Raw genomic sequence first — 25,558 nt, 5'->3', positions numbered from 1 at the left:
GCCCACCGGCCGGCAGAGCCGTTCTGTGTATCACACAGGTATTTCCCTCCTGAAACAGCACCTCGTGGCGTGTCTCCTAGGACAGACAGCAGCTTGCCCGCTTTCAGAGCTCTAACCGCAGCCCCGTTTACCCCACAGTTACGCACTGATGTACCGCTGCCTTTCAAACACCTACGGGGGTTCCCGCCGTGCCGAACGCTCCGAGCTCCGGTGCGCACACGGCGTTCCGCTCTGCCTCTGCGGAGCGGGGGCCCGGCGGCCCCCGGGCTCGCACCGCTCCGGGAGCCCCTCAGCGCCCCGCTCCGTGCCTCCGCATCCCCTCCGACCCCGGCGGGGCGGCGCTCGGGTAACGCTCACACACGGCCGGGCTGACCAGACGCCAGAGCCGGGCCGAGGGAGACAAAGCTCCCGCAGAGCCCCGCCCGGTTCACCCTCCGCTCAGCCCGGCTGTGCCCGCCCCAGCACCGGGAACGCGGCTCCGGACACCGGGATAAGAGGCTCCCGGATCCCGCCCCCGGCAGCACTGCTGCCGCCAACGGCCACGGCGCGCGGCGGGGCGGACCGAACCACCCCCGCGGGGGGCGGCGCTGCCCCACCTCCTCTACCGTCGCCTTCTTCCGCAACTTTACCGCAACTTCCGCTCGGCGGCGTTTCCCCCCGCGCTGGTGCTGGCGGCCCGGGCGGGCAGTGACGCCACGGGCCCTGGCGGCCAATCGGGGTGCGGCGGCCCCGCTCAAATCTTGGCGGCGCGGGGGCGGGGGCGCCGCCTGAGGGGCGGGCGGGCCGGGCCGTGGCGCGATGAGCGGGACCCTGGCCCGGCGGGAGCAGCTGCCGTGCCGCTCCGTGTCCCTCAGCAGCGTCGCCGCTGACACGCTGACCCCGCTGAAGGAGCTGCTGAGATGCCCGGGCGCCCCGCAGGCCGGCCCGGCACCGGAGGGCCGCGGGCAGAGCGGCGCCGGGGGAGCGGCGGGAGATGCCCGGCAGCCCGCGCTGCCGGCGGGCGGCGGGGCCGGGTGGGAGCGCCTGGATGCCAGCGTCCTCCGGGCCTACCTGAGCCCCGGCCCCGAGCGGCGGCTGAAGCGCCGGGCCGGGGAGCCCGCCGCGCACGAGTCCCCGGCCAAGGTCTTCCAGCGGCTCAAGGCCGAGGCCGCGCAGCGGCGGCGGGAGCGCGGACAGCCCGGCGGCTGCAGCGCCGACTCCATCCTGACCCCCGGGGTCGCCCAGCGGGCCCCGCGACAGCCCCGGCCCGGGGCGCAGGGCGGGCAGGACCCCCGGGCCCCCGCGGGGCCGCTCCGGCCCAGGCAAGGTGCGTGCCCGCGTTCCTCCGCGCAGTCTCGCCCGTGCTCCGCGTTCGGCTCGCGGTGGCTTCCTCTGCATTTCGCTTGTGGCTCTTCCAGGGTCGGTGAAAAGCAGCCGGTGCGTGTTCATAGCTTAAAAAAGATACTGGTATAGGTGTTGTTCTTCCTACACGTGGCTGGGATTACTTTTGATGTTTCCGTGGGGGAGGTTAAATGCTGAAATGTGTATCTACCGTAGTTGATTTCCCTTTGCCTTTATTTGCCTCAGAAGTGTCCCTCCCATGGTGTTCTCTCCCTTTCTTGCTCAGTCTGGCTTTAACTCTTCCCTCTGTTCTTTTCATGAACGGGATTGCGTTTTTGCAACATCTTGAAAAATAGAATTGCACTTTATAAGTTAAAAACAAAAATCTTTAACTAGCTTAACTACTCCATGCAGTCAATATAGAGAGGAGAAAGGTTCATGGAAGAATAGTTTGGGGTCTGAGATCCCTCGGGGGTGTGTCCCGGGTGCTCCAGGCTGGGGACTCACAGCACATCCTCTTCTGCGCGGTTGCCGTGGTGCTGTTATTGTTATGGTGCTGTTATTGTCATGCTGTGACCAGACCCACTGGCATATTGGCTGGTTCATCAGAAAGGTTCTGCTTTGCTGCTCCGTGTATTCCCGTTTGGAATACGGTACCCAGGAATCTCACGTACCAAACTTCTGTCATGCAGTTTTGGGTGGGGGTTTGTGTGAGTTCATTTTAAGACAGAACTACAGAGAACTGGGCTAATTGCTCAGCCTGTCTTACCTGGGCCCTGGCACAGGCAGCTGTGTGCAGCCTTCACTGGGGGTTATCAAGTTGCTCTCAACAGAACTCGCGGTTACGGAGCTTGGCAGTGCCCTCATTTTATGGTTAGATGTGAAAAAATCTTGCTGCAACGCAAAACCACTTGTGTTGGAGACAATAAAAATGAGACTAAGCCATTATTGTGGTGACTGGAAAAAGGAGAACATCACACCCTATTTTTAATAAAGGGGAGCAAGGAGGACCCTGGGAATTACAGACCCGTCAGCCTCACCTCTGTGCCTGGTCAGGTCATGGGACAGATCCATCCTGTGCAGATGGACACCGTGACAAGTGGTGTCCCTCGGGTCCACCCTGGGACCAGTGCTGGTTGATATCTTCATCAGGGGCACAGACAGTGGGATCAAGGACAGCCTCAGCAAGTTTGCGGGTGACGCACCTGAGGGACGGGATCCATCCAGAGGGACCTGGACAAGCTCCAGGGGTGGGTCTGTGAGGTTCAACAGGGCCAAGTGCAAGGTTCTGCACCTGGGTCAGGGCAACCCTGGGTACCGATCCAGGCACTTCCAAACTCCTGTTGATTCTTCAGGCTGGGTGACACCAGATGTGCACACACACACCTGAGGGTGTTGCTTGCTCCCATGCAGCTCAGGTGACAGCTCACCCCCGGTGAAAGGGAAAGGTTGTATTGCACATCCCTCTTGGGAAAGGCAAGAAAACATGTTGTACAATGGAATTTAGTATCTTATGCAGCGTGTGCTTTGCTTTCCTCGCTCCCTACATGAAGATGTTTTTCTCCCCCAAATTCAAAGATTTGTTTGTTTGTTTTTGTGTTGTTATTTTCCAGAATTACTTTGCACTCAGATTCTTAAGAAGCAAACCAGAAAAGCACTCGCCACAGACCCAATTTTAATGGAATCCCCTCAGAAGTTCTTCTTGCGTGTAAAGCGGAAACTCCAGCAGCAACAAAAAGGTACTTGGTATTGCTCTTAAAAATGCCTCAAACGCTCCCTTGACTTCAGGGTCTCTGCTCTTGTGTCAGATCTCCAGCCTGCTTTGGCAGAGCATCACTCTTCTTTCTTTGTTGTCTGCGTGCAGTGGAAAATGGAGCAAGAAACCTGCAAATGTGCCTTTGCAAACCCAGAGGTGGCATTAGACTCGGTTTAGCTCCGGTTTAGGGCCGCAGGCTCTGCCCGTGATGCTCTCCATCCTCAGCCCATTGGGCGCACAGTCTCTGCCATCGAAAGCCGCCTGCCCGCGGGCTCCGGAGCCGGCTCAGAGCTCCTCAGAGACCCGCTGCAACGCTTTGCCGTTTGAATGTGAAACCTGGTGGAAAAATCCTAAACCTCTTATTTGCCACTCTTTTCTTTTCTTTAGCTTTTAATACATAAAGAGGAAAGGTTTGGTTCTGTGAGAAGTTCTCTAGTATTTGGGGTTTTTTTCATATAGTTATTTGATAGCAACCCTGTCTATGCATGTGTCCTGTAATTCAGTTTCACAAATGCAGATGGAGAAAATGACACATGCCAAAATCCACAGTGTTCAGCTTCAAAACTGAACTTAGTCTACCTGAAAACTCAACCCCCAGTGCTTGTAGCTCCTGGCACAGCAGCCGCATGGCCAGAAGTCCAGATCCTGAAGGCTGGAAAGGTGGGGATTTTATGTGATGTTTGTTTTCGTGAAAGCGTTGTTGTTGTTGTTCTGCAAGGAGGGTTCGTTAGAGAAAAGACAGGAAGACTGGTAAAGATGTGCTGTTCATGGATACAGTATGTGCTAGCTTGGTTTGGGAGAAAAGTGGGATAAGACCTTAAGAGCAGGAGTGTCGATCCAGTGGTGAGGAAACGCTAGTCAGAACAAACCCAAAGAGCGGCTCACTGTTAACGTTAACAATTGCAATAGGTAGTGCTCTCACAGTTGTATTGCTAATCAATATAATCTCTGATTAAAAATGGAGCAACTTATCCATGTATTTTTATTAATTCTGAAATATCACTGTCTACTTTGCTATTACTTTTTGGTTTTTTATTGTGCAGATCCAACGCCTTCAGACCCAGTCAAGCAGAACATTCCTCCTTCCACAGCCGCGGAAAAGCCGTTTGTCACATCTGCTGTGGCTGAGCAGCTCAGGGAGGATCCTACAGAACATGGGGCTGCTAATAAGGATGAGCAGGATAATTTCCTTATAGAATCAGTGGATGCTGATGATGAGATGTCTCAAAATACAGTGACTGATTTTGCGACTTTAAACTCCCCCCATTTTAAAAATGGGAATCGGTTAGAAGAAAGGCGGGGACATGGGGAAGCAAAACGTGCTGAACCTCGTCAAGACAGAAGAGAGTTGCGGACAAGTAATAAGGAAGCTGCTCACAGAGTAGGAAAGACACTGGAGACTAATTCTGCAAAGGCCTCTCAGTGCTCGTGTGCCATTGCGCTCTCTGCTTCCAAAGCCCGCGTTCCGAGGAAGGAAAAGCCGAAAAGAGGCTGCGAGGTGCCTGTGGACAAGCCTCGCACAGACCCTGCTGCTGGGAAAGCAGACAAAGAGGTGGGAGAGCTTCTTGCTTTAGGGCTTTGCCGCATTCCTGTGGGCTGCTGCAGCTCAGAGTTGCCATTTCTTTCTTCTTTTCTTGTCAAAAGTAGCGAGCACTCAGAAGAGAACAAACCCTTATGTTATCAGATTGTACTGGTAAATGCTTTCTCATCAAAAGGGTTTGTTTTCCTCATCTCTTTAATGTGTTAGTTGCCCTGTGTTGGTGTGATGGTCATGGACCAAGTCGCTGGGCAGTCCAGCTCCTGGTCAGCACAAAGCCGAGGAGAGATCTTTCCTAGCGGCAGCCTGGGCACGGTTCTAAACTGAACTGCACCTGTACAGCCCATTGTGAGAGAAGGTCTGGGCTTTCCTACAGAACATCCAAGCTTCTGTTAAATTAAGTGGGCCCAGAATGTTTTCCTAAGAGAGCGCTCCGCGATGTTGTTTTCGGTTGGGTACGTGTTGGCAGGGTTGCAGCTCCATCACTGCATCTCCGGGCGGGCAGGGCTTCTGAAGCTGGGGAAGCACCTTCCCAGGGGCTGCGTTCCCTCTGTTCCCTGGGGAAATCTGTGGGGTCGCAGTCCTCCGCAAGTTAAACAAGTTATTTATTTAGTTCTTGTTAAGCAAGTTAATTGCTTTGTTCTGCCTCACCATTGTCAAGCATGTTTGATATGTTTTTCTGTATTAAAAAAAGTTACCTTTCTGCTGAGCTTTTCTTCAGATAAGGAGCAGATATCCATTAATATTAAAGATTTCTAGCTGAGTAGAGGATGCTGCAGGAATTGTTATTGGGCAGCACAGGTCTGGTACCAGCTCTCAGGCAGGGTTAAGTCCTCCATGGTCAAAAGGCAAACGTCATTACAGCAAGGAGCTGGAGTTTAGTAGCTGAAGTTGTGAGGAGAAATAGCCATAGTTTCAGATGTTAAAAGATGACTTTGTTTTAAAAAAAAGCTGATCAGAAAGCAACGTGTTTCATACAGAGCTTTCCAAACTGCAGCTCAAGTGCAACTGGCTTCCTGGCACTTCAATGCAAAGTGAAGGTACTGCAGCTCCGGAGTGCTGGTACTTCGCAATGTCAGATACGGCCATTTCAATACCAAATTTTAGCAATAATGCAGCTAATAAATACATTTTATTTTTCATAGGTAACTTTTTTTCGGAGCAGGGAGGACAGATGACAAGAGGTGTGGCACAGGGTTGGTGTTTTTGTGAGGAGCTTTTTGGATAGAGGCCTCAGCCAATTGCTTTGGCTTCTGAAAGTCACCATTAAATTACTCAAAAGTTTCTATCATTTAAATCCCTGTCTTCACTTGTGCGTCAGACTCCAGCTTGATTGTTCTTCAACATTTACGTGTTTAACGGTTAATTTCAGTTTTTCTGGTCTGGGCAACGGTGCCTAAATATCTTAAGTTATAAATGAGTTAATTTCTATCTTGCTTGCTGATGTTGCATAGCTTAGTCTGATTGAAAAATGACTCTTTCTTTTGGTTTTGGTAACAGAAAGCTGTCTGCCTGACGAGTTGGAGAATTAAAGTGATGGATGGTAACACTGCAATATGTGTTGAAGGAAAGCGCAAGTAAGTCCACACGTGGGTGGGTGTTGAGCATCCGAGCGGGAAGCTCCGCAGGCTCTCCCGCCCGGCGCTGCGGCTCTGGGGCTCGGCTTCCTGCCATATCTCACTAACTGTTGGAAGCTGAGAAAAGACAACCTGGTGCATCCTGCCACTGTCTGTGTCATTCATAAAACATGTAACACTGCCAGTCTCATGTGGAATATCAATATTCCAGTTTCAAATTCCTTCTTTCATGAAAACAATGTTTTAATTCTGTTCCTCTTGTTATCTTTTCTTAGAGATAGGAAAAACATGACTTGGCACAGTAATGCGGTTGTAGAACGCATAAGTTACAACCAAGTGAAAACCTCATCTGGCAATGTCTACTTGCTGCAGGGCAGGATGGATTCGGCTTCGATGCGGAAGGAGGGTAAGAAGATGATTCTTAATGTAGCACTACAGACCGTGGAGGGCTGTAGATCAATGGCTGAACACACCGCTGAGGCGAACGCTTTGTCTTCTCCTGCCAGTTGGGCTCGGTGGGGTTTCAGCGACTCCAGCATCAGATTCCTCAAGGCTGTCTCACGTTAACTGTAGCTGGCATTGGTAGGGAGCTGCACTCAGAGGGCTTTCCCAGCACAAACCTGGCCAATGAACACATTATTGTAAAGAAACGTGTTGTTTTTTTCAATTAAAATTGACCCTATGTAATTTTGGTCAGTCTTCTGCCATTTAAATAACGCTAAGACATTCAAATAAGGATTGTTTATACACTACTGAAATGACTCTGCTGTTCGCATTCTGTGTCTTACTATTCAGTAATTAATGACCAGCCCTGCAAGGGCACGTGGAGTTTCCGTTTGCAGACAGACTGGTTATTGTGTCAGTGCTTTAGAATTTGGTATACTGATTCATCTTTAGGATCTAAGTGGTATGTTATACCAAATCCAGCAAAACTTCCTGCTTCAGGTTGTTTGGAAGCTCATGGAATTTTAAAGGAACTTTAATTTACACACAAAGCTAAAGGAAGGTCAGGCTTTATTCTGATTTTCTTGCATTCTGTCATGTTCACTAGTAAACGAGCTGCCTTGTTCGTTCTCACAAGCAGGTCTAGGAAGGTGCAGATCACCCGTGCCATGGATGGAATAGCACTTGCCTTAATACAGGTGCACGTTGTGCATGATCACGCTCTTTAAATGAGCAGGTACGCACTTTCTGCTCTTCCAGGTCCAGCACGAGGCATCCAAAATGTCTGCAGCTCTGATTCCTTCTCATTTGCAGTACCGGGCTGCATTCTGATAAATTCCTGCCTTAGCTGCTCTCTGGCTTGAAATGGTTTTTATTAATTCCTCTGGTAAATACTTGTTTGTATTTTACTGTTCTGAGGAGGAGAAGTGACGGTCAGACTTGCGAGCAGAGGGGCTCAAGTACTGCAGAGGTTTCCGGAGCCCGAGAGTTAATGGTCAGTTCCTCTGATCTTTGGGCTTGGCACTATGGCAAAACATCCTCCTCTGCTCGCCCTCGCTCCCAGCATCCCCAACACACAAAACAGTGGAAAACACCATGAACAGATTCAATATTCATACATGAATCACAAGGGAAACTAAAGACAAGCACAACTCTTGGTTTGTAGGGTTGGTTCCCCATTTCAGAGACAAGACGAGAGTCTTTCTGCTGTGTCTGTACTACCTCAGGAACTTCCCATGTTTATAATACTGTTGCTGGATACTCTGATGTACCTGTAGTGAACGGCCCCTTGGTTGACTCTTGTGTGCACGACTCCCCTCACAAGTACATTCCTCTCCCAGGCTGGGGGAGCCCATCTCTTTCTAATGTTAAAGACGTAGTGAGCTTCTGAGGTGCTTACAACCCGCTCGTCCTGCTGGATGGTATTTCTGCCCTTTCTGATTAAACATATTGCTCAGCTACCGCTAATGCTGCTTCTGTTTCAAGCAGGATTTCCCTACCGTTTCACCAAAAAGTTTTTATTTGGGTTTTCCAAGAAGTGGAAGGAATACGTTGAGGAGCTACTTGAGCAGAGGAGAAGGTAATTTCTTTGGAGATTCTGTTCCATTGTGGTTTTCTTTCAAGTAGTTATTGAGATTTTGCTTTTTAAGAGCACTGCGCTAGGGAAATACAAAAGACTGTAGATGTGTAGGTGAAGACTACGTGCCAGGCTAATCCTGCCGCTGCTTTGGAAGGCCACGCTTTCATGTTCTTCATGACACTGGTTTGATGTTGTTCTGGTGTGTTTGACACCACCTCAAACACAAGCGAAGGGCTTGGCTGCTGTGGCGGCTCCATGTGTGCGAGCACAGGGACACTGCGCGTGGGGGACGTGGCCGAGTTACTCTGTTGTTAAAGGACAGCTGCTCCAGATGTTTCTTATTTCCTTCCTTAAACTCCAAATCATTAGGAAAGAACAGAAACGGAATAGTAGTGAGGATGAAGATGAAGACACGGACTCGGAAGTGGGTACGGCTGTGTTGAAACATGCAGAAGGTTTAGCAAGAGGAGCAAAGCAAGCTGAGATAAAGAACACCACCTATGAAGTGCTGCCAGGCTACAATGAGAATGCTTGTGAGTATTTCATAACCCTTTTCTTTGGAAGAAGGGCTGGGTTTTCTGCAAGCTGCTTTCCCTAGCAGGTTTATTGTATGGCATGTCCATGGTTTTGCCATAGTTAAGGCCCAGGGAGTGAAAACAGCTGGAGATGGATGGATTGTGGAAGAATTAATTGTGCTGGCTTTGTTTCCAGAGGAAAGGGTTGTAAAGCGATAGCCCAATGATGCACCTTTGTTTCTTTGCCCTATAATGCAATCCTGGCTTTCCTAGGGACACGAGTAGCTTTGGGGTTTAACTTGGACTTCTTTCTGGCTTGAACACTTTGAAAAGCACAACAAAACATTGTATTAAGTTTTACATGTCCCGTGCAGTTGGCGCAGATGAGCTGGGTTAAATGCAGTGCTGCTGCTGCGCTCGTGCAGCCTGCAAACCGGAATTTTCAATGCACTGTTTGGGAGAAAACTTGTTTGTTTGTGTTCTTCTCTTGTAGATACGACCCCAAACCACAATTTAGTGTCGAGTGACCCAGACAGAGTTTACACGCGCAGCGGCCGCCTTGTTAAACCACCATTAAATTTCTGGTGTGGGCAACGTGAACTCGTGGATCAGCAACTAAATGTTACTATAGAGAAAGGAGGAGTCGATTATTTGGGCATGGTAAGATCATTTTCCATATTGTTACTCCAATGTATCTTAAACACAATGAATAAACCTGGTATCTAACAGAAAGAGTCCAGCTCTTATAAGGAACTGAAAAGGCAGGAAGTCTTGAAAACATTATTAAAACATTTTAAAAGGAAAACCCAGATAGTCTTAATCTCTGTATGACCGGATAATCGTTGTTGTCTGTAAAATGGAGATGATGGGGAATTACTTCTGGATAAAATACGGGTATTTTTGGAAGATAAATACATAGATATTTTTCAGTTGTGGTTTAGAGTATTAAACTTGAAAGGGAATGCGGCCGAGTAGCTTTGGTTGCATGTGTTTGTGTGAACAGCCGTGTCCAGCACAGCTCATTCCGTACGTACCGGACGGTGTAAGTGACTTGGGAACCTCCCAATGCTGAAACCATTTGGCTTTTTCAGAGCTTGATGTGTAACCTTGCAGAGGTTTACATTAAATTGTTCTGTTTTGAAGATGTTTAGTAGTGAAAAGTCCCAAAAAAAGACTGGCTCCAACTCCAAGAAGAAAGCAAGCAAGCACGTCATGAGGGCAACGGAACGAAGACCAAAAAGCCAAAGTAAAGGTAAAAAAATTGTGAGTTTTTTTCAAGTTATTGACAAGAATTGGTGGGATTACGAGCTGGGTGCCGGAGCAGGATGCTGACGTCCCGTTAATGCAAAGAAACTGTTTAAATCTTTAAATGGTCGATTGCTTCTTCTATGAAGATTTATCAGAGTAGCATCGATGCCTGGTTTCCTAGTGCTACAGCTCCAAATATAAACGAGGCTTGTAAATCACTTCTTTATATACACAATGGGAACACGCAGTTGAAATGAAAGGGTTCTGATCGTTGGCAGCCCCTGCGGATCTCGGAGCCTGCCGCGTTCGCCGGGCCGGTGAGCGGGGGCTGCCTGTGCACCGCATGAATTACAGTACACAAAGTGCCGATGTGGGCAAAAAAGTGTGTTCACAGTTTTAAAACCTTGATTTTTAAAAAGATTTGGGGAACGACGGAACCCTGAAAACAATGTAAATATAAAGCAGAAGTTTCTCCTTTAAAGCAACTGCAATGTTTCCCGCAGAAAAGCTCTTTGTAGCACAAGCAAAGCTTTTGGGATGCTGATGTTTGCTCAGCCTCAGCTGCAGTATTTCAACAACGTTTTATGTTCACTGTTTTATTCCCTATCTGCCCAATACTTCCACGTTCCCTTCTGTAGCCTCGATAATCCCGCCTGCTGCAGCGGGGGGAGGCAGCCTGTCCCGAGCTGTGCAGAGGGAGCTCAGCGCTACAGGTGGGGTCAGGATGCGTCCTCCTTGTCAGAGTCCCGTGGGAATGGATTTTCTCTGCTTCTCGAGTGCCGGGACACGCTGCCGTGTCTGTAGCCTGACGGGTGTAATCCCGAGCACACAGGAGCGTACACCAGGGCAGCAGAGCTTCACTTAATCCTTCCGAGACACACGATGGGAACAGCGGGGCAGTGGTCTCAGGAAGCTTCGCTGGCTGCTGGCTCTACTCTCATGTTTCGTAAAGTTATGGAGCTCCCTTAACAGCAGAAATGAGTTAGAACCACAGAGTTGGAAGGGCCCCCCAGGATCGCTGAGCGCAGCTGCTGTCCCCGCACAGGACAGCCCCGGCGCGCAGCAGAGCTCGCAGCTGCCCGGCACGTAGCGCTGTGGAAACGGGCTGCACGCAACCCGTGCTTCGTGTACGCACGTGATGGAATGTTTCCTCACATCACCACTTTATCTCTTCAGTGCCATTTTGCCATTTCAGAGGGACACAGTACTTAGTTCACCCGTGTCCCAGCTGTCCCCAGCGTGGCTCCCCGTGCTGCACGCTAACCCTGTGTGCGGTTACCGGGCCGGCTCCCCGTGCTGCACGCTAACCCTGTGTGCGGTTACTGGGCCGTGCCGCTCGGCTCCGCTGCCCACGGAGCGCACGGACCGCGGGACGTGTTACACACACAGTGGGCTAGAACACAGTGAATTTCCCTTGCCAGGTGCGGTATGACTCTGAGCTCCTCTCTTTCAGGGCAAAACAGAGTAAAAGGAGTAAGTTCCCAACCACCAAACAAGTCTGCTAGAAGCAGGGAGCCCAGGCGCTTAATTTCAGATGATGATGGAAGTGGAGATGCAATCAATAGTACAAAAACTAAACGGCAGCCTTCTGCCAAGCTGACTCCCTCAAGTACTGCGGTACTAAACAAACATAACTCCAACAGCAGAAGCGGAATGACAAAGAAGAGAGGAACAGGACATGGAGACCTGACCACGTATCAGCAGGCTTACAAGTACTCCTTGAGGTCAGCCAAACAACGTCAGGACGAGCGTTTACCAGAGTTGTCAAGCAGAGATGAGGAAGAGGAATCCAGCGAAGATATCCCGCTGGCTATCAAAAGGAAAAATAAACCTTTATTTCGAAAAGAGACTCAAAACTCACAGACTTCCTCAAACGGTGGCAGGTCCCGGGGGGACGCGCACAGGGTGCGGGGTGAGCAGAGCACGGGCCCGCACCACGGTGGCTCCTGCCCCGCGCCGCCGAGGGCCAGCGCCACCCGCGGCTCCCCTTCGCGCCAAGGGAAAGCGCCTGCCAGCGAGTCCAGCGCCTCCCGCCTGCCCGAGAACGCGAGGATGACCAGAGGCGGGTTCAACCATCTGAGGTTGCTTGAGTCTGACGTGGAGTCTGAAGCCAATGAAGCACAATCTCAAACAAAACAAAGGAATTCTAAAGTAGCTGATAAAAACCTAAACTGTCAAGTTTCTCAGAATGCCAAGTCCTCAGCAGCAGAAGCAAGAAAACCTGAGAGGGAAAGAATTCTAGGGAATTCTGCACCTTTTCCAAGGGCAACTGATGGCTGGTCTGAAAAGGAATTGCAGAAGCTCTACAGGCAAGTGGCTGCTCCGTCCTCACAGGGCAGAGGTTCCCTCGGCCGTCAGGATGTGTAACGTACGGCAGGCTTTGCTGGGCTGGGGTTGGACTGTCAGATTCGGCCTCTTTCACCTTGTTTTAAACTTGTCCTTTACGTTTTAACTCCCTTTTGCAAAATAAACGTTGTTAACAAATTAGAAAAAAGACAGTAAGCCAGAGGTAGCATCTGTCTCCCTAACAGAAAAAAATGTTAAACATGACATGCTTATGTATTTGAGTCTTGCAAAGGGAAGGTTAACTGCAAACATTTTTAGTTAACGCATTGTCCAATTCCTTAAGCTACTGGGCAGTATTTAATAAATGCGTTAAGTAATAAAATGACCGTATTTGGGTTTGTTTCCTTTAGATTAGAAACCCGAAAAGGCACGAGCTTGTGTTTTGCGGGATGGGGGCATCTGCTACTAATAAGAGGGAAGTTTATCTTGTGAGCCATTAGCTTAAATCATCCCAGGGAACTTTTAGAGCACCTGGATAAGACACCAGGGACAAGACTCTCATCCAACAGCCAGAAGGGAGCTTGGAGCCGGGGGGGTCGGGCTCTGCTCCCCAGGAACAAGCGCCAGGAGCAGAGGAAACGGCCTCAAGCTGCGCCAGGGGAGGCTGAGCTTGGATCTGGGAACAATTTCTTCCCCAAAGGGCTGTGGGGCATTGGAACAGGCTGCCCAGGGCAGTGCTGGAGTCACCAGCCCTGGAGGGTTGGACAGACGGACACGAGGTTCTCAGGACACTGGGCAGTGCTGGGGTAGCGGTTGGACTGGATGATCTGGAAAGTCTCTCCCACCGGCGCCCTGCAGTGATTCCCGGGGGGCAGCCGGTCCCTGCGTGTTTCCCGTGGCACAGCAGCGCGGGTTCCTGGGCGTGACGAGCGTTGTGGCTCTGTTCTCTCGGCAGGGCCGTCGCTGCGTTCCCAAAGCACAAGAAGGGCTTCTGGGTGGAGGTGGCCATGGCGGTGGGCTCCCGCTCCGCCGAGGAATGCCACCACAAGTACATGGAAGAACAGCAGGCAAAGGGGCCCAAGCCACGCGCCAAGAAAGCCACCGCTTCAGAAAAAAAAGAACAGAAAAGTACCAACATCTTGGTTCTGGGTATGTTGCTGTCTTTAAATAATTTATAATGTTTTATTTATTATGTAATGGGAGATACAGACACAAAGACACATCAGGGCCCAGTAGCAAAGAAGGTTATCTGCTGTAGTACAGAGTTATGTGGCAGAGCTTGGAGTGTGTCATAAATCACAGTATCACAGTATGTTTGGGATTGGAAGGGCCCTGGAAAGCTCACCCAGTGCAATCCCCCCATGGAGCAGGAACACCCAGATGAGGTTACACAGGAAGGTGTCCAGGCGAGTTGGAATGTCTGCACAGAAGGAGACTCCACAACCCCCTGGGCAGCCTGGGCCAGGCTCTGACACCCTCACCAGGAAGAAGTTTCTTCTCAGATTTAAGTGGAACCTCTTATGTTCCAGCTTGATCCCATTACCCCTTGTCCTATCATTGTTTGCCACCGAGAAGAGCCTGGCTCCATCCTCATGGCACTCACCCTTTAGATATTTATAAACATTAATAAGGTCACCCCTCAGTCTCCTCTTCTCCAAACTAAAGAGCCCCAGCTCCCTCAGCCTTTCCTCACACGGGAGATGCTCCACTCCCTGCAGCATCTTGGTGGCTGCGCTGGACTCTCTGCAGCAGTTCCCTGTCCTGCTGGAACTGAGGGGCCACAGCTGGACACAAGATTCCAGGTGTGGTCTCCCCAGGGCAGAGCAGAGGGGCAGGAGAACCTCTCTGACCTACTGACCACCCCCTTCTAACCCACCCCAGGTCCCATTGGCTTCCTGGCCACAAGGGCCCAGTGCTGGCTCATGGTCACCCTGCTGTCCCCAGGACCCCCAGGTCCCTTTCCCCTACACTGCTCTCTAATATGTAATTTCCCAACCTGTACTGGAACCTGGGGCTGTTCCTGCCCAGGTTCAAGACTCTACACTTTCCCTCATTATATTTCATTAAATTTCTCCCCGCCCAGCTCTCCAGCCTGTCCAGGTCTCTGATGGCAGCACAGCTTCCAGTGTCACCACTCCTCCCAGCTCGGTGTCACCAGCAAACTTGCTGATAGTACACTCAATTCCCTCATCCAAATCATTAATTAATATATTGAATAATACCGGCCCCAGCACTGCCCCTGAGGCTCTGCACTGGATACTGGCCTCAACTGGACTCCGCACCATTGACCACCACTCTCTGGCTTCTCTCCTTGAGCCAGTTTGCAACCCACCTCACTGCTCTATTGTCCAGACCACCCCTCCTCAGCTCAGCTGTGAGGGTGCTGTGGAGACTGTGTCAAAGGCTTTGCTGGAGTCAAGGTGACCACATCCACCGCTCTGCCATCATCCATCCGCCTTGTCACATTCTCATAAAGGCTATGAGGTTGGTCAAGCATGACCTACCCTTGGTAAAGCCATGCTGACTGCCCCTAATAACCCTCTTATCCTTGATGTGCCTTGAGATGGCACCAAGGATAAGCTGTTCCATTACTTCCCCAGGGACAGAGGTGAGGCTGACCGGTCTATAGTTACCCGGGTCCTCCTTCTTGCCCTTTTTGAAGACTGGAGTGACATTTGCTTTCCTCCAATCCTCGGGCACCTCTCCTGTTTCCCAAGACTTGGCAAAGATGATGGAGAGCAGTGAAGTATGTATAACCGAAGTAACAAGAAAAGGATCTCTTTAGAGTTTTCTGGTTTTTAGCATGATGGCTCAATTGGCCACTGCCATTCCACTGCTGTGTCTACCAAACATGGATCTGGCTTTCAGGAGAATGCAGCTGATCTGAAGCTTTAGCTGACAGGTGCATTCACTACAAGAGAAACCTGTTTGTAGCAAACCAGGACAATTGTATAAGAACTCAAAAGGTCGCAAAGAAACTACAAGACATTTCCACAAAGCAGAGGTGAACTGTGTCCCCAGCAGTGATCGTACTTAGCAAATTTTAAAACTGTTACCTAGCTGCTATCTAGAATAATTAATATTTTGATTCACGTAGATAAGAAAGAGCCGGTTCCCATAACTGCCAGAGTGGGAACCTTAAAAAGAAAGCAGCAGATGCGCGATTTCCTGGACCACTTGCCGAAGGACAACCATGACGACATCTTCACCGCGACGCCCTTTCAGAACAGAGGAGTAAAGGTAAACCTGGGAAACCAGTCTGTCTGTGGGTGTGCTTTTCTGGCTGGCGGTTGCAAGTCTGCTGGTTCAGTTCCATCAGTAAAACCTCGTGAATTGGGGGGAGTGTGGGAACAGCAGGGTGACCATGAGCCAGCACTGGCCCTTGTGGCCAGGAAGCCAATGGGACCTGGGGTGGGTTAGAAGGGGGTGGTCAGTAGGTCAGAGAGGTTCTCCTGCCCCTCCACTCTGCCCTGGGGAGACCACACCTGGAATCTTGTGTCCAGCTGTGGCCCCTCAGTTCCAGCAGGACAGGGAACTGCTGCAGAGAGTCCAGCGCAGCCACCAAGATGCTGCAGGGAGTGGAGCATCTCCCGTGTGAGGAAAGGCTGAGGGAGCTGGGGCTCTGGAGCTGGACAAGAGGACACTGAGGGGGAACTCATTCATGGGATCAATATGGAAAGGGGCAGTGTCAGGAGGATGGAGCCAGGCTCTGCTGGTGACAACCAGGGACAGGACAAGGGGCAATGGGTGCAAACTGGAACACAGGAGGTTCCACTGAAAGAGGAGAAGCAACTTGTTTGGGGTGAGGGTGTCAGAGCCTGGCCCAGGCTGCCCAGGGGGTTGTGGAGTCTCCTTCTGTGCAGACATTCCAACCCGCCTGGACACCTTCCTGTGTAACCTCATCTGGGTGTTCCTGCTCCATGGGGGGATTGCACTGGGTGAGCTTTCCAGGGCCCTCCAACCCCTCACATTCTGGGGTTCTGTGATGCACTCTTGTTTTTGCTGTTACCTGGCCAGACCAGCTCTATTACCACCAGCACCTCGGTCCCACCGGGGACTCCAAACTGCGCCTCTACATCTCTTGATGCAGTTGTTCTTGTGTGGGTTTTCTTGGTACCTGCAGCGCGTTTCTGGTTCTGACACTCATCCAGAAGCACATTGTGGCTCGTTGGAAAGTCAGAATTTAAGCAGTGCTGTCTTTATTGCTTTCTGTAAATTGCAGCGTGCGATGGAGAACTCCCCATGGGTAGCGTGAGCGGATTTGCTGTGAAAGGATGGAGGCATCCGTGTGCCAGCCGCCGGTTTTGCAGAGGGGCTCTCCAGGAGCCTCCTCTTTTGCAGCATCCCACTTGAGGCAGCGTTCAAAGGGTTCTCCTTTCTGCTGTTGTCCAGTTCATGTTGCCCAGCTTGAGCTGTGCCCAAGACACTGCCCCCTGTGCAGTGTGTGCTGAGAGGTGCAGCCTGCAGATGGACCCTGTGGATTTAGGGGCGGTGAGCGGATCCCCCTCCCCAGCCGAGTCCAGCGCCCCCTCGACCCCGTGCGGACCCTTCACAGCTGCGCTTTCCTGGGCTCAGCTCCAGACCTGATTGATTTGCTGTGCGAAGCGGCACAATCTTTGATTTGTTCTGAACTCGCACCTGCTGCCTGTCCTGTCCCAGGGCCGGGCGGAGCTCGTCCCCAGGCCCCGCTCTGCTGCTGTGGCTCTCCTCTCTGAACTCCCCAGTTCTTTGTCTTCAAAATGGAAGGAGCAGAAGTTCACAGTGTGATCCTGAATCCTGCTGAGTAGTGATGGTCGGCTTTCAGCTTGTAGTTGTAATCAGAAATTATCTAACTGTCCAGCAGCAGCCAGAAAAGGCCAGCAAGGTGTTGGGCACCAACGGGAGGAGGATCAAGGGCAAGACAGAGGCACCATTTGGCTGCTCCATGGCGTCCTGGCGCCGCGCAGCGGGGTGCTGGGCACGCTGCCCGCTTCTGTGCCTCGTGAGGGATGCGCTGGGGTCACAAACAGCTCAAGTGAGGGAACAGAGCGGCTGCCGATGGCAGGAATAGAGTCAGGGACTCCTGGTGCCGCAGGGGGCGGCAGCGGCGGGAGAGGCCGTGTCCTGCTGCCACGCAGCGACAGATGCGCCAGAAGCCGCTCCAGCACAGTCACTGATTGCTCTGGTGCGACTTTGTAGTTGCCAACGCTCCGGGGAAGCCAAGAGAACGATGACGTCTTCACCCTCACGGACATCCCCATCACACCCGCCTCGTCCGTGTTCTCCCTGGCGAAAACCCCGCAGTGCGAGCACATCAGCCCCGGGATGCTGGTGCCCATCAACAGGTAGGAGCTGGGCTGGCCGCTGCCCGCCTTTGCTGTTCTCCTTTGCCTCGAGGCAGATTTGTGTCTTCTGAGCAAGATCGCTCCTGGAACCAGGACCCCGGTTCGGTTCCCGACTGAGCACGTGTGGGAGATCCCACGCTCCCCGGGGGTGCTCAGCGCCAGCGCTTTCCTTTGGCAGCCTCTGAGCTCCTCAGCCAAGGCTGGTCCAGAACAGCAGCGCCAGCGCTTTGGGCTTCCGCTCAGCAGAGGCGTCTCTGCCCGCTCTGAGTCTTAACCCATTAACCCAATTGCTTCAGGCTTTACTGAAACCAGAATCATCTTGAAACCTGCAGATTCAGTGGCATTTTACCTAACGGACAAGAACTGAGCTTCATCGGGGAAGGTGACACAGCTTTGTCTGACACTTAGCATGGGTTCCAGCCTGTGATCTAATTGCACACCTGGAGCTGCTGTTATCTTTAATTGACCAACAACTGTTTTTAAAGGTCATGCTAATTGTCTCCTGGATTAGAGCTGTACGTGCGACGCCTGTACCCGTACCAGCGGATTGCACAGGCGGCACGCACACTGACGCGTGTGATTCCACCTGCAGGAACGATTACGACAGGCACGTGTTCCGCATGCAGAAGAACGCGCAGGGCAGCAGAGGCACCTGGGACAACGTCAAGAAGGCGGTAATGCCGGTTTCCTTGAATGGCGCCTGGTTGGGCCTTAGCGATGCAAAAGGTTACCAAGCAGCGGGGAAAAGGGTCCTCAGATCACAGACTGTTTGGGACGGAAAACAGGAACCCTCCCCTGCGCCCCCCAGACTTCTGCATTTTCTATCTATTGCTCTGGGAGAAAGTTTCTTTTTGTTAGAAAAGAGCTATTTATTGTCAGGATAAAATATATGGGTTTTTTTCAGGATTTGTAACTGCTCTTGAATTCTGTGATAACAATCATTCTGGAAACAATAATTCTCACCTTGTATCACAGAGTCCCTGAATTGATGTATTTGTTCCCCCGGTATCCTGAGTGCTGAAATTCTTCTGGCTTTCCCATGAGAAGCTCCCGGAGGCAGAACAAGGGCTGTGCCTCCGCTCTCACAGCGCCCGTGTTCAGGGAGCAGCTCTGAGGGGGCCTCTTGTCCTTTCCCTAGGCCGGGGCCGTGATCGGGACGCCGGCGTCGCACAGAGCCAAGTTCACTTTTGATCACAGTAAGTACCTGTTGTGAAGTACTTGTTGTTTCTCCCTCGTTTTGGGCCCCTTCACTGTCACGTCACCGCCGCCTTGTTTGGTGTCCACAATCTGGGTGTTTAATAAGTTTTCCACAGTCTGTTTCTCACAAGCGTCTTTGCTTTTTGGACCTTCTGTGACTTCTTTTCACACTAATCCCGTTTTTCTTACTGCAGAAGTGAAGGAGACGAGTGTTGTAGGGAAGCTCTTTGAGGCCAAGGCAGGAGACTCATCCAGTGAAGAAAAGGACGATTCCTATTTTTCTGATTCATGAACTTCATGGACGTTGTTAATTCAACACTTGCGCACCTCTCCTGCGAAGCGAAGGGGTCTGGCCACCCCTCCCACGTGGTGTTGCTGTGATGTTGAGTTCAGTTTAAGCTTGACCTGCGGTGATTTTATGTGTTTTAACAGCATTCTCCTCATGCTGCCTGTCCTGCAGTGTTTGTCGTTTTCCATGTGTACAAAGTGGCACTTTCTTGCCCGGCCTCCTCCTTTCCCTACCCTGTTTGGCCTGGGGGAGGCAGAAGTGTACTTGGACACCAAGTACCGGCAAGGTTTAATTCACTTAAGATGAAATATTGCTGTACAATAAATTTATACTGGTAGGCTGTAACTAATTAAAAAGCAATTCCCATTTCCTCTGCTGAGAATTGGAATTTTTACAGTTGCTGTATGTAATTAAAAAGGACAAGCTTATTTTACTCCTGTGTGAACTGGATTCTGTGGGGGGATGGCAGCGTTCCCAAGTGCTCCATGGGTCTGCGTTTTCATCCTCTGGCTGTTGAATAGGCAGGACGAGCTGCAGCAGCCACGCTCCTTGGCTGCCAGCAACGTTCCTCACCTCTTTTTGGAGGATTTCCCCCTCATGAACACGCTCCAGGAAAGGACAGGACGGAATAAGAGTCAAAAGGCTCTTCCAGGCAGCCATCGTGTGGCAGCAGCCGCCAGGAGAGGGGACAGGGAGCCGGCGCCCGGGGACAAGAGCCCTCGCTGCCCTGGGCCCGTCCCGAGTTCAAACCCAGCGAAGCGCCCGGCGCTCTGGGCAAGATACAAAAGAAACAGGTGGAGATCCATGTTTTTTCTTGGAAAGATGGGCACCAGTCCTGCAGTAGCGACCGGTAACCGCCCATGGGCTCCTTGCCCTCTGTCACCACCTCTTTGCCACAAGACTTCAACCATTATTCACATTTTTAAAGAAGTTCTGAAAAGAATATACCCAGCAAACACGAACCAGCCACTTGCCTCGCTCCACCCGCCACCCTGTCCAACAGCAGCGGGACAAACAGCAGCGGAGGTGTGTGCAGGGATTTATTTACATATCTTACAGTGAATCAAGACTCAGTAAAGTGCAGTTAAAAGTATCAGACAGACAGCGTCCCTCCCCTCAGCGCCGGGCACCTGCGGGTCCCGTCCCCTTGGCGCAGAGGCTCTCGGGCAGCAGCTGCGCGTCGAAGCCGTGGTGCAGGTAGCGGTGAATCTCCTCGGCCTTCTGCGGGCTGACCTGGGCGGCAGCGGCGATGGCCTGCGGGGAGCTGCAAGGGACAACAGGACACTGCCAGCGGGTGGCCAGAGCAACGGGACCGGCAGGAGCCGCTGCCACGGCCTCTGCCCGGGGTTCTGGGGCTGCGAGCACAGCAGCAAGCTCAGGAGAGGGAGAGGAAATGCAGGGCAGGAGGGAGCGGGATGCACAGGGCCCTCAATCACTGGTCTGAGACACCATGTCACTGCCACGGTCACGCAGCCTGAAGAGACTGAGAAACCCACAAAGAAAAGGATGGATGCGGAGCCAGGGAGGCGCGGGCAGGAACAGCAGGAGGGCGCGGGTGACACAGGGAAAGGACGGTCAGCCGCAACGCGCGTGCTGTTACCTGTTGGCCATGTTCCGCAGCGAGTCGAAGTGGTGGCACATGTTGAGGGCAGCGGGGTAGCTGAGCCGAGGGATGCTCAGGTAGAAGTGGAGCAGGTCCCGCCTGCGGCCCTGCGGCTCCGTGGGCACGCGGATGGCCGCGCTCTTCCTCTGCTCCAGCAGAGCCAGGTCTCGCAGCAGCGCCGCCGTCTCCTCCTGGCCGGAGCTGAAGAGGAGCCGCACGCCGGCCTGGACCAGGGCGGACAGCGTCCCGTCGTAGTGCTGCGGCCTCTGCAGCGAGCGCGACAGCTCTCCTGCACAGTGCAAACACACACACCTCAGCGACTTTCAAGCACTAAATTACTGTGAACAACCTAATGTGAATCATTCACAAAGCAAAACAGCTCAAAGTTCCCCGGCTTTAAGAATTCACCACCAAAATCAAGATAAAATATCTCAAGGAAAGGAGGCAGGAGGGGTCGTGGGAGAAGGATTTGCTTGGTTATTTGAGAGGCAGAGTTTAGGCATTAACACTGAAATTGCAAACTGAACTGAACTGATAGGGAGGAACACACAGTAAGTGATGAACCACAGGACACACAAATGAGAAGAGATCGGGTAAAGCTGCAAAGGTAACGATGCACTCGAGCGCTGTGGAACATGAACCCAGCAGCAGCCTGGAACAGCAGAACAACAGCAGGCAGAACTGATGGGAATCACCGCAGCAGCGGGGTCAAAAGCTTCAGCAGCTCCAACACAATCCACTTATCTACAGCCCCCTCTGAGAAACCACAGCTCCAGCCACCACTTCTGTCATTGTTCCCGTATCTGAACTACCAACAAATCAGATTTAGGTCACAAAACCAAAGCTGCATCCCCAACAATTTGATTTCAATAGTGGAGTTTTATATCCCCGCACATCTGTAATTTAATTGGAGCCATGAGCTCTAGTTCCATCTCCTGGGAAGCAGGTGCAAGTCAGGCCTCTCGGTTCTTTTCTAGGCGGCACTGAGAATAGACTGCGGTACTAAAACTGTCTGATTGCCTAATTGTAGGATTCAAACAAATGGCTTGTCCAAACCAGATAAATTAAAGAAATAGTCCTGAATTTTCCACACGTTTGATGAGGTCAGGAGGTGGCTTTGAGCCTCGTGTGCCCTGCGCCTGCTGACACGGGCCATGGCCCCGCGCAGCCCGCCCAAGGCAGCGCTCTGAGAGATGCTCTTTTGGCTTTCTCCAAGAACTGATTGCATTCAGCTGATCGGCTTTTGCTGCCTCGAGCAGCAGCCGCTGCCTGGGCTGCTCTGCACAATAGCAGGCTGCCCCTCTCTCTCCTTCTGAGCTGGGAGGAGTTCCCCGCACGGTTTGAGGGTATCACACCGGCTTTGAGGGTATTACAGGTCCTTAGGTACTGCTCACAAAGAGGGGTTGGGTTCACTAGTATTGTAATGCCAAGCACAGGTAAGATTGTGCTTGTTCCTTTGTTGAAATCTGTTTGAAGTCGGGGTCTTTGCACAGGCTCAGTTAGGAGTGGTTAAGTTAACCTGCGTTTCCCTGCCTCGGTAATTAGCAAGCACTGTGTCCCTCTGGATCCAGTTGGGTATCTCTGCCTATATTAAATGGTCCTCAAAAGCAAACCAAATTTTACTGTTCAGCTGGTGATCTTATTAATGTAATACAGCTACAGAGACTAAAACACGGGTTTTCAGTCCGATGTTACACACAAACCCAGCGTGGGCAGCGCAGGCGTGAGCAGAGAGCAGCACCCCGTACCTGGTTTGCTCCTGTCCTTCTCCACGATGACGCAGACCCTCTCGAACACGCCGCGCAGGCGCTGGATGCGCTGCGCGAGTTCCCTCGTGTCGGCGGAGCTCAGCAGCTGGGAGCGGAGCCTCCTCTCCACCGCCACGCGGTTGCTGACGACGTAGTCGCCGTCGCGGAGCGAGCAGAGCTGCACGGGGACGCCGTGGGCGCGCAGGGCGGAGATGACGCGCGGGCCCGAGGACACCTCCCGGGCGGCCGCCAGCACGCACGGTGGGACCGCGGGCCCCGGCGGGCAGGGACGGGCAGGGCCGGCACACGGTGCGGCCACGGGCCCCGGCGGGCAGGGACGGGCAGGGCTGGCACACGGTGCGACCGCGGGCCCCGGCGGGCAGGGACGGGCAGGGCTGGCACACGGTGCGACCGCGGGCCCCGGCGGGCAGGGACGGGCAGGGCCGGCACACGGCGGGACCGCGGCTCCCCTATGGCTGTTCTTCCAAGAACCGTCCACCTGCAAATGCGGAACACACAGAGGGTTTCTTAGAGATCACAGATGCATCAGGCCAAAGAATAACAGGCCAATAAAAACAAACACATTTCTCAAATAGCGATGCTTAACACTTTGTTCCACTTTTTGTTTTGAATACTCCAATTAATAATAATATTTTTTAAAACTACTTTTGATATTGCAAAACATAAACACTTCCAGATTAACACTTGGATAAGCAATCTCCCACCTTAGTTGATTAATTACTTAGCAGCTTGAATGACAAAGGCATGCAGCCTTTGCTAACGAGTTCAACAAAACTGAACATTGTAAACAACACAAGTCAGGCAGAAAAGTGTAAGAGATCAGGAACCCAACCTCAGACTATGACGGGTCTTAATTGGGACAGCGAACAAGTATTTTATAACTACAAAACCCAAACAGTTAGGGGACACTCTCTACTGTTTGAAACAGATCCATATTCCTCCATGATTGTCAGACTCAAGATATTGTCTAATCCACAACTGTAATTTCTGACTGCTAAAATACTCTCCCAGTTGTGCTGCTGGAAGAGTTGGTCTGAAGACAGAACAGTATTTGCCCCACCTGCTCCCCAAACAATGGCCAGTGACAAGGAACACGGCCAGGATCGCCAAGGGGCTGAGTCACCAGTGACCAGAGAGAGACCCCCGAACGCTGGACACGCCGGCGCAGACGGGTCCTGGCAAACAAAGCGGGGACTTTTTGGGTCTGCACAGTTAAGCCTGGATTGTGAAACAAAGGCGGAGATCTGCCTCAAACAATGGGAGTGAGGGAGGTGAAGAAGGATAAAAGATGAGACCAGAATGGACACTGTTGAGATCTCCCCACCAGAGGATCCCGGATCACGACAGAGGACCGGCAGGACTCTACGGGACCGGAGACCAGAGGGACGCCTTTGGGACTCACCCAGTCATAGCTATAATCCTCTTTTCCCCCCTTTTTCTTTTCCTTTCTCTCTATTGTGTGCTGCTTTATGGGCAAAATAATAAAGTAACACTGTGTGAATTATAACCCCTTGGCATTTTGGTCGCCTGAATTTTGCACTTCAAGATCAAGGTAAACAAACCCTCACGAGTCCATCACCGAACGGACCGTGACAACTGCGAGTACAAAAGCTTCCTAAAGCAACGGCAAGGGAGGCGACTGGGGCAGGCCGAGCCGAGCAGGGCTGCTCCGTTCCCAGCAGCGGCGGCTCTCTCTGCTGCCGTCCTGCTCACAACCCTCCAAGCAACCCTGCCGCAGGTGCCCAGCGCGGGGGATTCCTCAGTAAACGCGAGGGGAGAGGCAGCTCCTTGCTGTGAATCAACACCAACCTGACGGGGAGCCTGGAGACGCTCCTTCCCCGAGCCCGGGGCAGCGGGTGGGACGTGTGTGCTCAGGGCTGGGTGCTCTGGCTGAAAATCCAGCATTTCGGATACTGAAGCTTTCGAGCTGAGAAGCTTCTCACTCTTACTCTCCCCAGGCTGACGAACGCTGATGTCCCCAGCAGTTTTGTTGCGCTGCGCAGCAGAGACTGAAGGCAATGGCCTGGGTACTGCAGCGCTTTCCCGTTCTGCCCCCAAACAGTCTGTTTTCATGGCCTTCCCTTGGCTGACACTTGTTTCTTCCCCGCTGGAATCACTGAGAACAATAATTCGGGCTGGTTTCTTCTTTGGCGTGGGCTCAGAGCAGCTCTCTCCCATCCTGGCCTGGTTTAGCTTTTTCCTGCGGCGGGTGAGATATTGTTTTCTGCTGCCAACAAAACTCTGGTTATTTAGGAGATCAAAATTAACGCACACTTCTTCCTCACTAGAGTCACTGTTTTTGTAAGTGTCCTCTTCCTCCTCTCCAACACAGAAACTGTCTTCTGCATACGCCTGGTCTTGCTCAGGAATCTGGGGGATGAAAGTCTCTTGTTAGAACTGATTTATCAACAATATGTTGCAAACTGCACTTCAAAGTAGGATTAGAACCTAAACACGGTCACCCGCACCGGAGTTTCACAAGGACAGCAGTCGTTTCCTTTCATACCTGCGAGAAAATGTCCATGTTGTCGAATTCACGATGAACCATTTTGTATCTATTGCCAAGAGCTGGACTGCGTACAGATTTCAGGTAAACTCCTTTCATCTCAGAGTCTCCATGAGAACAGGAAGATAAAAGAGAACACATATTAGTAAGGATATCATTTTTGATTCTTTATTGTTACATCATGTTTTCCACGTTAAGAAATCCCTTTGCAGTCTCCCAAAAACCTGTGTTTCACAAAACAAGAGTTTGAAATGCTGCGGACGTGTGGAATCCCGAAGCCGAGGAGCAGCTCTGCCCCGGAGCGGGTTCTGAGCAGGCAGAGCCCTGTGTGCCAAATCACAGGTTTCCCTGCTCTCTCCCAAAACACACACAGTCACTGAGACCGTCCGAGGAAGCGCGGGGGTTACTGAAGCCCACACAGGATCTCACAGGGAACCACCCACAGTCCCGGTGCCAGAGGAGAATCCTCAGCAACATCTGGGAATCTCAACTGGTAATGAGACGGTTCCATCCCACAAATACCCCAGGGAAAGACGAGGCTCATCAGCACAGGGGTGGGAAACTGCCTCGGCCAAAAATCAGCGTCACCTCCTCAGCGCTGTCAGTGT

The 25,558-nt window shown here is 51.9% G+C and overlaps 2 protein-coding genes across 3 annotated transcripts in view; one reads left to right on the top strand and one right to left on the bottom strand.

Annotated features, from left to right (window-relative positions):
- The first annotated feature begins 777 nt into the window (after nt 1-777).
- Nucleotides 778-19,401, top strand: MIS18BP1 (MIS18 binding protein 1). 2 transcript variants are annotated; one of them, XM_080346229.1, is made up of 16 exons: nt 778-1,306; nt 2,934-3,059; nt 4,120-4,628; nt 6,114-6,190; nt 6,466-6,596; nt 8,123-8,213; nt 8,583-8,746; nt 9,222-9,388; nt 9,872-9,980; nt 11,430-12,285; nt 13,218-13,411; nt 15,360-15,502; nt 17,441-17,586; nt 18,179-18,260; nt 18,725-18,782; nt 18,978-19,401. In XM_080346229.1, exons 1-16 carry the CDS (start codon nt 799-801, stop codon nt 19,073-19,075), a joined length of 3,459 nt encoding a protein of 1,152 aa, XP_080202355.1. In that variant the 5' UTR covers nt 778-798; the 3' UTR covers nt 19,076-19,401. The 2 variants fall into 2 exon arrangements, with proteins under 2 accessions (XP_080202355.1, XP_080202356.1); XM_080346230.1 differs by lacking the exons at nt 18,725-18,782; nt 18,978-19,401 and adding an exon at nt 18,562-18,590.
- Nucleotides 19,402-20,188: 787 nt separating this feature from the next.
- The window catches only part of FANCM (FA complementation group M), a gene marked incomplete at its 3' end in the record, with an annotated part of 62,687 nt that continues 57,317 nt past the window's right edge, over nt 20,189-25,558 (bottom strand). Inside the window, exons 19-23 of the mRNA XM_080344574.1 lie at nt 24,951-25,057; nt 24,254-24,814; nt 22,424-22,922; nt 20,673-20,964; nt 20,189-20,336 (exon numbers count right to left, since the gene is read on the bottom strand). Of these exons, the coding sequence (XP_080200700.1) occupies nt 20,189-20,336; nt 20,673-20,964; nt 22,424-22,922; nt 24,254-24,814; nt 24,951-25,057 (1,607 nt within the window). The remainder of the gene's footprint in view (nt 20,337-20,672; nt 20,965-22,423; nt 22,923-24,253; nt 24,815-24,950; nt 25,058-25,558) is intronic.

Source organism: Nesoenas mayeri (genome assembly GCF_963082525.1).
Source record: "Nesoenas mayeri genome assembly, chromosome: 5".
NCBI lineage: Eukaryota > Metazoa > Chordata > Aves > Columbiformes > Columbidae > Nesoenas > Nesoenas mayeri.
This window is presented reverse-complemented; position numbering and strand designations above follow the sequence as displayed.

Excerpts from the sequence above, each read along its gene's own strand:
- MIS18BP1 (XM_080346229.1), top strand. The coding sequence starts at position 799 with ATGAGCGGGACCCTGGCCCGGCGGGAGCAGCTGCCGTGCCGCTCCGTG. Across the intron at positions 15,503-17,440 it reads TTCAGAACAGAGGAGTAAAG|TTGCCAACGCTCCGGGGAAG; the intron begins GTAAACCTGGGA and ends GCGACTTTGTAG. Across the intron at positions 18,261-18,724 it reads GGGACAACGTCAAGAAGGCG|GCCGGGGCCGTGATCGGGAC; the intron begins GTAATGCCGGTT and ends TCCTTTCCCTAG.